Source organism: Lynx canadensis, chromosome B2 (assembly GCF_007474595.2).
Source record: "Lynx canadensis isolate LIC74 chromosome B2, mLynCan4.pri.v2, whole genome shotgun sequence".
In the NCBI taxonomy this organism is placed as follows: domain Eukaryota; kingdom Metazoa; phylum Chordata; class Mammalia; order Carnivora; family Felidae; genus Lynx; species Lynx canadensis.
Genome location: NC_044307.1, coordinates 4,319,743 through 4,332,137, shown reverse-complemented (window position 1 = coordinate 4,332,137; position 12,395 = coordinate 4,319,743). Strand labels below are relative to the sequence as shown.

The 12,395-nt window shown below is 49.0% G+C and overlaps 1 protein-coding gene across 5 annotated transcripts in view; it reads left to right on the top strand.

Moving 5' to 3' along the window:
* Positions 1–12,395, top strand: part of CARMIL1 (capping protein regulator and myosin 1 linker 1) — a 313,422-nt gene that overhangs the window by 121,534 nt on the left and 179,493 nt on the right. For 4 of the 5 annotated variants that reach the window (XM_030314690.1, XM_032593106.1, XM_032593105.1 and 1 more), the window contains exon 5: positions 7,444–7,565. The exons of the other annotated variant lie outside the window; for it this stretch is intronic. In XM_030314690.1, the coding sequence (XP_030170550.1) occupies positions 7,444–7,565 (122 nt within the window). The remainder of the gene's footprint in view (positions 1–7,443; positions 7,566–12,395) is intronic. 5 annotated transcript variants of the gene reach the window in all.

The window sequence follows — 12,395 nt, the reverse complement described above, 5'->3', positions numbered from 1 at the left end:
ATTTATTCGCAAGTATTTTGTATTTTTTGATGCTATTATAAATAGTATTGTTTTATTTTTTTTATTTTTAAAAAAAAAATTTTTTTTTTCAACGTTTATTTATTTTTGGGACAGAGAGAGACAGAGCATGAACGGGGGAGGGGCAGAGAGAGAGGGAGACACAGAATCGGAAATAGGCTCCAGGCTCCGAGCCATCAGCCCAGAGCCTGACACAGGGCTCGAACTCCCGGACCGCGAGATCGTGACCTGGCTGAAGTCGGACGCTTAACCGACTGCGCCACCCAGGCGCCCCAATATTGTTTTAAATTCTGGTTCCTAATTGCTTCTTGCCAGTGTATAGACATACCACGATCTTCTGTCCTGCCACCTTTTTGCACTCACCTGTTGGCTCTAGTAGCTTTGGGTTTTTTTTTTAAGTAGGCTCTATGCCCAGAACAGAGCCCAGTGTGGGGCTTTGGACTCACATCCCTGAGATCAAGACCTGAGCTGAGATCAAGAGTCGGATGCTTAACCGACTGCGCCACCCAGGCACCTCCATTCTAGTAGCTTTTAAAATTTTTTTTTTTTCAACGTTTATTTATTTTTGGGACAGAGAGAGACAGAGCATGAACGGGGGAGGGGCAGAGAGAGAGGGAGACACAGAATCGGAAACAGGCTCCAGGCTCCGAGCCATCAGCCCAGAGCCCGACGCGGGGCTCGAACTCACGGACCGCGAGATCGTGACCTGGCTGAAGTCGGACGCTTAACCGACTGCGCCACCCAGGCGCCCCTCTAGTAGCTTTTAAAAATGGGTTTGATCGTTTTCCCCATAGACAATGGTGTTGTTTGAGAATAAACACAATTTTGCTTCTTCGTCTTGCAGTATTGATGCCTTTTCTTTCTTTTTCTTGCCTTACTGCTGTTGGGAGGCCTTCCTTGTGGGTCTCTTGTGCTCCTGCCTGTCTCACTGGGTACGCCGGGGATTCGTTGCTGTGACTTGCTCTCCACCCAGGCTGCTTCTCAGGACTGTGTCCCCTGCAAGCACCCGTGTGATGTGGTGGCATGTTTCCCTTATGGACAAACAGCAGGCTCGCTTACTGTTCACTCTGAGAAGCGTAGGTTACCCAAGTTCAGAGGTTCCTTCCCTGTAAGCATCGCTGTGTGTGTGCGGGCATCTCCCTGAGCCCTCTGTGTCGCCCTGTGGGGCTTTGGGGTCAGGGAGAATCTGTGCGCACGTGGGACTCACGCCGTGTGCTATGCCGTGAATAAGAAAGTTGCTTCTGTCTCACCCAGAGGTCTCCTGTCTCCTGCTGACGTTCACCAAATAGCAGCAGGCTAGCTTACTGGGTTCCAGGCAGGGGTAAAATAAAATCTCGGCCCCTGCTAACTGGCCCCGCTGATACCTCCAGATCAGTGCTGAGCACAAGTGCTGGGATCAGACATCCTTGTTCTCTTCCCAACCTTGGAGGGAAAGCGTCCTTCTTCCACTAAGTGTGATGTTAGCTGTAGGTTTTTCATAGATGCCCTTTTTCTGGTTGAGAAGTTTCTCTTCTGTTCCAAGGTGGCTGAGACTTTCTTTTTCCTGTTTTTTTTGAAGTTTTTTTAAAAATGTTTATTTATTTTTGAGAGAGAGACAGACAGACGCAGAGTGTGTGGAGGAGGGACAGAGAGAGGGAGACACAGAATCAGAAGCAGACTCCAGGCTCCGAGCTGTCATCACGGAGCCCGACGAGGGGCTCGAACCCACGGACTGCGAGATCATGACCCCGGCTGAAGTCGGATGGCTTAACCGAGCCACCCAGGTGACCCCAAGGTGGCCGAGGGTTTTTATCAGAAATTAGTCTTGTGTTTTGTCAAAAAAAAAAAAAATGTTTTTTTCTCTATGATTGTGTTTTTCTTTTTCTTTTTAGTTTGTTTATGTGGTGAATTATATTGATTGATTTTCCGGATATTCATTCAACCTTTCATTCCTGGGATTAACCCTACTTGGTTATGGTGTATTATCCATTTTGTATTTTGATGGGTTCTATTTATTAAAATTTTGCAAGGAATCTTTGCATCTATGTTAATGACAGTGACTGTAGTTTTCTCTTTTTAAAACCAAGTTTTTGTCTGCTTTCTGTATTAGAGTGATCATGGACTCAGAACTAGTCCCTTCTCTTTGGACTTTTAGAAAAATTGAGAATAACCAACTCTAAATGTTTGGCTGAAAGTACTAGTGATGTTATCCGAGCCTGGAGTTTTTTCCTTGGGGAAGTTTTTTAACTACAAATTCTGTTTCTTTAATAGATATAGATGCATTCATATGTTTCTTCTTAAGGGAGCTGTGGTGGTTTGACTCTTCTAAGAAATGTATCCATTTCATCTCCCTTGTCTGTTCGTAGTATCCCCTTGTTATGCTGTCAGTATTTGTGGAATATCGTGGAATATCATTCCTGTTGACCGTTTGATTCTTCTCCCCTCCCTTCTGACCCCTGGCTCCTTGGCTAGAGGTTTATCAATTCTATAGATCTTCTCAAAGAACTTGCTTTTGGTTTTGTTGATTTTCTCTATTGAGTTTGTTTCCTATTTCATCGATGCCTACTCTGATCTTTACTGTTTCCTTCATTCTACTTTTTGCTTTAGTTTTTAAAACTATAAAGAAAATGCATGCGTGTTTGCGTGCGCCCACACATGTGTGTGTAGTTATTGACAACAACTCCTAGAAAAAATGGTCAGAATTGTCACTTTACGTTGATCGAGATTACATACAAATCCTTGGAACTTTTCCATGGTTCATCTGAGAGCAGCGTGTTATCCTGTGTGTTTAGCATTCTCTAGAAACTGGAGTTGGGAAGAAGAATTACAGCACCATATGTTTGCCCAAATGGCAGCCATATGCAGGAGTGAACGATTGCTCACGAATGATGACATAAGCAGGGCCTTCCTGACGGTCCTAATTCAGGGATGTTTATGTTTATGGTGTCGGGGTTCTGATGGGAGCAGAAGGGCATTAACTGAAATGTTAATGCCAAGGTCATATTCAGAGTATGATGTGACTGTGGGACTTAATTATGAGAAAGGATGTGGATACAGCAAGGCCGATTTCCCTGTGCAGCTGCCGGCACTGGTCTGGCCTGGGGACGCAGGAAGTCGCTTCCCTCCAGTGTGTCTGGCATTCAAAGAGGCACGGAGTAGACAGTGGTCACCTCGGGCCCGTGGAGCCGTTGTCACTGCGAGTGCCAGCGGAGGAGCCCTGCCACCTAGCTCCCGTTCCGTGTGGGCCTTGCAGACGACGGCATAGCGGAACCGAGGGGCTCATGATGCTTGCCGGTCCTCAGAATCTCAGCTTTCGGAAATTTCTGTGGTTCTGTTGAGACGTAAATACTGATGCCTCCAGCATTACCTCTCTCCCTGTCACACTCCTCTGTGTACACATGCATGCACGCACGTGCACACACGCACATGTATCCATGTGCACGCACATGCGCCCACATGTATACTCACACGCACACATGTGTACTCACACTTGTGCATGCACACACCTGTGCACACGCTTATGCAGTGCACCCGCACACACTTATGCACGTATACACATATGCACATACTTAACGTACACATGCACACATACGCGTGCATTCACACTTATGCACACACTTATGCACACGCTTATGCACACGCTTATGCACACATGTGCACACACTTATGCACTTATGCACATGCTTATGCACACACGTGCACACATTTATGCACACACATGCACACGCTTATGCACACATGCACACACTTATACACACACATGCCCACACTTATGCACACATGCACACACTTATGCACACGCTTATGCACACACTTATGCACACACATGCACACTTATGCACACGCTTATGCACACACATGCACACATGCACACGCTTATGCACACGCTTATGCACACATATGCACACACTTATGCACACATGCACACACTTATGCACACGCTTATGCACACACTTATGCACACACATGCACACACGACTATTGGGACTCAGGGTATCAGGGGTGGACATTTGATTGCCTTGTGTCGCAGAGGATGAAAGATGTACCCTGTGTCACCTCAGGAACCTCAACGTCTGGTTTCTCTAGTGCTCTGTAATGTAAAACTGTAGGTTTTACAACTGGATGTGGCACTCACACCGTACCCTGGGTGTTACGATGAGCTTTTCTTTTTTTTTCTATTCTTTTTAATGTTCTTTGGGATTGGTTAGCTTTTTATCATTATGTAGTTATAGTTTGTCAATTCACATTAAATGCCCGGACGTTCACATTTCATTGTGTGTGAGTGAGGCAGAGCGCGTGTTACAGGGGGAGTGCGTGTTACTGGGGGACTCAAATGTGACATTTGCTGTTCTTTTCCTGGCCTTTGTGAGAATATGCGAGACTTTTATCCCGTTTTCCCCATCTCGTTGCCGGAGCACTTTCTCTGTGTTTAAGTTTTGTTGAAATTGTTTTCTGTTCGTAGTCAATACATTGAGACCCGCAGTTAGGTAGCTTCATAGATATGGAATTTGGGGACTAGTTGTACGACTGAAACACTTAGGATTTTTTAAAAATTGTAAAGTTAATTGTTTGCTGTGTCATAGGATGATTTTGGCAAACCACTCATGGCTGTTTCTGTTAGAAGAACGAAGAACTCTTCACAGATGCGTTGGCTGGCTTTTATGAAAAAGTGCTTGAGGTCGGGGCGTCTGGGTGGCACAGTCAGTTAAGCTTCTGGCTTTGGCTCAGGTCATGATCTCGCAATTCATGAGTTCGAGCCCCGTATCAGGCTCTGTGCTACCAGCGTGGAGCCTGCTTCAGATCCTCTGTGCCCCTCTCTCTCTGCCCCTCCCCTGTGCGCTTTCTCTCTCTCTCTCTCTCTCTCTCTCCCTCCCTCCCTCCCTCAAAAAAAAAAAAAAAAGTGCTTCAGATTTATCCAGGTTGTTCTACTTAAAAAAGGAGGTGGGTGGGGTTGGAAACTTCTCCCAAGTAAGATACTAGCAGTTACATTATTATCTTAAACATGCACTGGAGGTTGTGGATTATGTCCTGCTGGGTATCTAAGCCAGAACTGTTTCAAAGGCTTGATTTTTTTTTTTCCCGCAGCCGAAATCGGAGGGACAGAGGTATTTGAAAGGGAGTCCTTTGTCCTGGTGAAACGATTGGCTGTGTTAGCATCACCTCTGTCCCTCTGTGTCAGTCTTTATATGATCCAAAGGTGGCGACCTATTACGCAGGGCCGTGCACAGCTTTTATATCGGGGTGGATGTGAAGGCCTCCTTTCTTCCCCTCCAGACCTGTCACCTTCTTTTCTTCCCTGTCATTCTGTTCAGTCCCATGCAATTAAGGATGATTAGGCGTTAAGAGTAAGCGGAGTTAGAAGATGCTAATTACTGATTGCTCACCCCCGAACTGTGCACTGAATGGCTGCACTAGATGGGGATAAAGCAGAAACGTCTTGTCGTGGAAAATCTCATTACCCACGGTGGTGGGGTGTTGGGGGTGGGCTGCAGAGCGTGGACCCCGTGGCTGCGTCCCAGGGTGTCTGGCTTTGTAAACCACGGGTACGCACAGATACGTGCACGTGGGACATCTGAGCCTAACTGCACAAAGCAGTTTGCTTCAGATGCTTCCTTGAGGTATCCTGGGGCTGAACAATAAGTACCCGGCGGGGACAGCAAAGCTGGCCGCCCTTTTGGGGAGAAATCTTCCTTGGGTCACCTTCTAGAAGACCGACGCATGAAAATTAGGATAAAAAAGGTTGGTTGGTTTGTTTGTTTATGTGGGGAGCCAACTCACTGCCACGGAGGCGGTACGTATTGACAGATTCCTCTGGGGTGCTTGTGGAAAAGTGACATTTGAAGGCCTCAGGTCACTTAAGTCCTTCTCTTTGATCTCAGCATTTGGACACATAAATTGCACTACTTTGCCTTTATTTTTTTAAAAGCTTATTTATTTGGGATGCCTGGGTGGCTCAGTTGGTTAAGCGTCTGACTCCTGGTTTCGGCTCAGGTCACGATCTTACCTCCGCATCGGGCTCTGTGCGAGAGCGCAGAGGCTGCTTGGGATTCTCTCTTTCTCTCTCTCTGTCCCTCCCCCACTCATGCTCTCTTTCTCTCGCTCAAAACGCGGGGCTCGATCTCACCTTGACCTGAGCCGAAATCAATAGTTGGACGCTCAACCGGCTGAGTCATCCACATGTCCTCACGTGATTACTTTTAATTTAGCTAATTTTAGGACAGCCCCAAACAAATCTGAAAACTGCTTTGTTAATCTCATGGGCTAGTTGCACATTAAGTGTAGTGTTCCCTCATTGTATTTTTGCACAAGGTAAGTACCAGCAGGAAGTAAATATGTGAGGATATTTTGATCCAAAGGGATTGCGTTTAACATGAATGTTTTTTTGAGATCCAAGATAATGGTATTTTTAAAAAAAGTGATTGAAGTTGATTCTTCTTATCTGAAATATGTCCATAAACAACCTGTTGCCCTTTGCGACCTGCCCATGTTTTCAGGTTGATTTATATTTATTTACCTAGCTGTACGACCTCAGCGTCAACATTTTTGGTGTAAGCTTTGGACATCTCCCAGCAGTTCACTGGAATGATTCTTTGCCTCACCCCGAACATGATTACCTTGTTCCCGTCACATAATCCTTTCCAACATTCTCTCTTCTTAGAAAAGTTGAAATGTTTGGGATGCCTGGGTAGCTCAGTCGGTTAAGCGTCCGACTTCGGCTCAGGTCATGATCTCACAGTTTGTGGGTTTGAGCCCCATGTCGGGCTCCGTGCTGACGGCTCAGAGCCTGGAGCCTGTTTCGGATTCTGTGTCTCCCTCTCTCTCTGCCCCTCCCCTGCTCCTGCTCTGTCTCTCCCTGTCTCTCAAAAATAAGTGAATGTTAAAAAAAATTTAAAAAAAAAAGTTGAAATGTTCCCAAGCGTTTGATTTTTCTTTCGCTACCAGGCAAAAGGTTTTAGCATTTCATTTAAACATCTCGTAAGGGGTCTGATTTTAAAAAATGTTTAAAAAGAAAAAGAGGTAACGATCAGCTTGCCCTCACCTGCTCACCGGCGGAGGCATACTTCCTTACACTGGGCGGTAGGGATGGAGCAGACTTTGGAAGGCTGCGTCTCAAGACAAAACCTTGGTAAACTTAGGAGAAGTTGTGTGTGAGTGCGAATGGCCCATCTCCCTCGCGTGTGTGCGTGTGGGGCGGGGGTCTGTTTGCATCTGTAGTTTCGCCTTTAGAGACACATGCTTCAGTTTCTGGATGTTTCTGGACCTTTCCACCGTCTACCCAGGCACTTCCTTGGGTCTTCACTGAGGGTGTTATTTTAGGGAAGCGCTTCCGAAGAGGCTGGTACCGCGTTGGTACGTGTCGGTGGGAATACGCGGTTTATCTGGTTTAAAGCTACAGACTCACGGCCTGGGACCCGGTGTTAAGCAGCGTCCGCCCGCTTCTTGCAGATGGTCGTGGAGACTGACAAGCACAGCATCTCCATGAGGATGGCGTCGCCCGACGACGTGAGCGAAGTGTTGGCTCACATCGGCACCTGCCTGCGGAGGATATTTCCTGGCCTCTCTCCAGTGTGAGTTCCCCGGGGCCGGGAGGGGTGGGGTGGAGGGTGGGGGGAGAGCGAGGACCTCCTCTCTGAGCCGGGAATGACAGCGGGGCTCCCTGTCGCCCCTGCCCTCGGGGCCTTCCCTCAGCCTCCCTCTTCTCTTCGCCGTCAAATGGCGGACATGACGCTAACTCAAGCCGCTGTGTTTTGTGTCTGAGGTTCTCCAAGGTTCCCTACTTTCAAGAGCTTGGGTGACAGAGGGTGTGGCCACCCTTTAACCTCTGCTCCTGAGGCTAAAGCAGAAACCTGTCTCGTAGAACTTGAGATTTACCCCAACGGGGTCAGTGAGATTTACCCCAACGGTTGGGGGGGGGTGGTTCTGAGTGCTTTGCAGAAAGGCCTTGAGTCTAGTATTGACGAAGAGTGTGAGAGCCTTCATTTTCCTTGTTTTATTAATTAATTTATTATTTTTTTTTTGCCTGATCAGTAAGACAAAACTTAGAAAAGAAACAAAAATTAGCCTCTTTTTCATTTTCCTCTTAGTTTCCGGAAGCCCACATCAGGGAAGTTAGTGACGTACTTGCGTGTCTGCACAGCCTCACGTTTCTTTGTTCACGCGCTTTTCATCAGGGTTATGCGCCCGGGTGACAGAGTCTGTCCTGAGGGAGCGTGTGGGGTGTTGGAAGGGAGGTTGGAACGGCTGAGGTCAAAAGGCAGAAGGATCCTTGTGCCGGAAAGCTCCCTAAAGTGATAACCCGTAATGAAGATGCCTTCCAGCTGGAAGAGCTGGTTCAGAAGTTCTGGAAAATACCCCTCCCGGTGCTTGCTCTGTGCGCAGGCCGGGAGGCCTCGTGGGGACACGTCTAGGATGGTTCGCTGGGCACCTTACTGGCGGGGAGCGGGAGGGAAATTTCGGGGACTTGCCCTTCACGGGACGCGCTCCCAGATGCTCTGCTTGTAAATTGACGCGACGCAGGAGAACCGAGCCTTGTGTCTTTCAAGCCTTTTGGGCGCCTGCAGGTGGCTCGGGAGAGACAGGGGCTTCCTGTCCGCCTCTGACTTTCCGACACCCGCTGGGTTCTTCTGACGGCTCTGCGCTGGACTGTCTCGTTTCCTCGGTCCCCCAGGCCTGGGGGACCCGGCCCTGTGCCCTCTGGCTGTTGGGGCCTCCTCCTGTCCGCCTCCTTGCCCTCCTCTGATTCTCTGGCTCGCCGATCGTCGAGGGAACGGAGGTGGTGAGCGGGGGGCTGTCCCTCGACTCCTGCCAGGCTGGAATTTCCGGGTAGGAGGCCTGTTAAAGCCAGGCTGTTGCAGATGTCCAGCCACACACTTGTGTGTGTGCAGGAGAGGCGCGGGCGGGCAGGGGTGCGGGATGCAGTGAGGAGCCGTGAGTAGTGGTGACGGGGAAATACCCAGAAGCGAAACATCCTTCAGGCCCCCAGAGAACTCTCTGGGGGCGATCGTGCCTTAGCAGTCACTACAGCCCCTTTCCCCTCAGCTGCACTCGGTCATGGGTCTTTGTATGCGAGCTTCCTGAGACTGAGTGAAAGAAGGATGTGGTCAAGCACAGCCTTGTTTATTTAGCAAGGGCTGGTTTGACCCTCCGAGCAATGTTTAGAATCTCTGCTTTCTGTAAAACGCAGTTTTATTTGCCTAATATCCTAGGAATTTTGAGGGAATTAGCAGTTTTATTTTCGCTTTTGATTCTTCCATTTTTCCTTCCCAGAGAACATTGTAGAAGAAAAGCGTTTTCACTTTTTGCTGCCATTTAACAACTTCTTGAAAGGTTTGGGCAACGATTAAATGATGCGCTCCTTTTCCAGAGAGGCCGTCACCACATGCGTGTTAGTTTCTAAATCCATGACCTCCACCTCACCCTCATCTTCCCTTCTGTCCCCCAGCCGCCCAAGGCCCAAGGATGTCCCCAAGGACGTCACACATGGTGCAGCCCATAAACTTAGCAAGTTTCTTCCTGAAAACCTGCCTGTATTTGGTAGTGTATCTCAGTTAGTGGCCTCACCATTTAATTTTTTTTAATGTTTTAGTTTTGAGAGAGAGAGAGATCGGGGGAGGGGCAGACACACACACACACACACACACACACACACACACACACACACACACACAGAATCCAAAGCAGGCTCCAGGCTCTGAGCTGTCGGGACAGAGGCTCGAACTCACAAACTGTGAGATCATGACCTGAGCCGAAGTCGGACGCTTAACCGGCTGAGCCACCCGGGCGCCCCAGCGGCCTCGTCATTTAAATAGTCTTTTGTCCCTAACGTGCACGTCTCATTAGTTGCCAAACCCTTTTCATGCGGAGTTTCTGGTCTGGGCCTTTGCCTGTCTTCTCATGTCCACTGCCTGAGTTCAGAGGGTCTCGCTTGCCAGGGTGACACCGTCCTAGCTAGAGTGTCTGCGTCTCCAGTCCTCTTCCTTGTCTTCCTTCCGCACCGTCACCAGAGGTACCCTTCTGTACCCCAGTAGCGTCTGTGCTGTGAGCCTGGCCTAGAAGCCCGCTGCCGTCTGGCCCCGTGATCCACCTGCGCCTGAGCACATCCTCCTCTTATATTCTCAGTGCTTTCATTCAGGCTGTTCTTCCAGACAAGCTTCCGCTGCAAAAGACGTAGCCCAGATCTTGAAAGAGTTTCTTTATGTTTCCGTAGAACTTTGCAATCACTTCCCAGACTAGCACCTGCCTCGCTGTGTTATAATTGTTTCTTTACACACTCATCCCTCGGTGAGTGTTGAGTTTCTACGACCCACGGCAGGGTGCTAAGTGTTGGGGTGCACGACCCACATGGAATTTCCACTGGGAAGCAGACCCCCCGAGAAGGGGAAATAAATAAATGAAGTAAGTAAGTATAAATTTGACCGAATGCTTGCAACTGATCCTCCCTGCAGGGCTAACACAAAGAATAAAATTCTGTCTGCAAGGGCCTCCCTGTGGCCATGATGCTTTGAACAGTCATGGAGAAGAAGGAGTCTGAAGAGGGCGGGGAATGTTTCCTTCTCGGGCCTCCGCTCCTGCCGCGACACCTGCCTGGACCGGGATTGGCGTCGCTGAGAGATGCGCTGTGGCTGGAGGGTGTGGAAGAGGAGGGTGCAGACGGGAGGGATGGAGACTGGTGTGTGAGATCAGGCTGGAAACGTAGGCGCTGGTCATTTTATGGAGAGAGTAAAGAGTCTGCAGTTTAGCGGCAGCTCACGAGGAAGCCGGTGTCGCGTGCATGAAGGGATGGGACATGGTTCCCTTTGTAGTTTATGAAAATTGTGCCGCTGGAGACAGAATGGCGTGGGAAGGGGAAGAGCAGGTGGGGACACCGGCGGTGACCCAGGGGAAGGGTGGCCGCGGCCAGGGGTAGGGCAGTGACGTTGGAGGTAAGGATAGAGGATGGGACACAGAAGATTTATTGTGGGCACAGGACTGGCTGATAGATTCTGTGTGTGGGTGATGGCAGTGAGGAAAGAGAGGACCGAGGACGGCTCTAGGGTTTCTGGATTAAGGACTCAGTGACCAGTGCTCCTTTTCAGTGAGGTGGAGAGGGCCCAGGGTAGGTGCGGGGGCAAGTTTTATTTTGGGGGTAAAACACCCCAACCGCTCTGCTGTAAGCATGCTAAGCTTGAGGTCTAGGACGTGTAGGTGGGGATATCAGATCGGTGGTTATATACGTGGGGTCGGAGCTTGGGGGAAAGGTCCGGGTCTGGAGACGCAGCGGACGTGGGAGGCGTTAGCATAGACGGTCTTGCACGCGTGACTTTTCTGAGATCGGCCAGAGAGACGTGTGCACCTAGACGAGAGAGCATCTTCAGAATGAGGACAAGTGCAAGAAGAAGAGCTGGGAAGGGCTCATATGCCCACCTCTGTGAACCGACACGGGGGAGAGGGCATCTTTCCACCCACGGCTGCTCTCACCAACACAGCAGTTCTTGAGAACCTACGTGAGGAGCTACGAGAAAAGGCGTCTGATCTAGAGGAGACAGAGGGTGGCTGGGCATATGTGGGAGGTGGCTGGATGCAGGCTGGCTGTGCGGAGCGCCCCCCGCCCCCACCCCGAGAAGCAGGGAGAGGGTTTAGAGCGGAGGGCAGGAAGGCAGAGGCAATTCAGATGAAGCCACCAGTGTGGAAGAAGGCACGGATTATAATTTAGAACTTGGCTTGGCAGAAAATTTAAATAATGCGAATGTGCTTGACTTTCGTTTTGCTTTCGTACCCACCATGCACGGTTAGGGCGTGAGAATTAAACCTGTAATATTTTGTGACTTGCACACTCGGCCTTTAATCTTGAAGCTCCTTTCCTTACATCGCATGGCACGGTTTTGGCAGGGGAAATGGCTAATTACGTTGGTGCTGGTTATTGACTAGCGAGGGTGGAGAGGTGGGTCATCATACCCTTTCTGGTCCATCTCTAGCGTGCTTTAGTTAAAGTGGTCAGTAAGGGAAACATTTCCTTTACGTAAATAACGGAGAACATGCAAAACAAAATATGTCGCTAGTAAATGTCATACATCCCACTCAACGATAAGTTGAAGAATATGAAACTGTATTTGATATCACGCGGTATGTTAACTAACTGGAATTAAAGTAAAAACTTCAGAAAGGAACCGTATATGGGATCCTCAACCTTATTTGAGTCATTTGTCTCATCAGATGTATTACCTGAGTCTGTGGTGGGGACCTTGGGTCCCCAGCCCTCCTCTCCTTACTTGCTCAGGGCGCCTGTGGTAGAGACGGATGGACAAGAAAATATCTGATGAGCAGATGTCAGGAACCTGGAGGGGCTGGAGCACAAACAGCCAGGACTGCCCTCAGTTCAGATAATTAGTTCTTGCACAGCCCAAGTTCAACTATACACA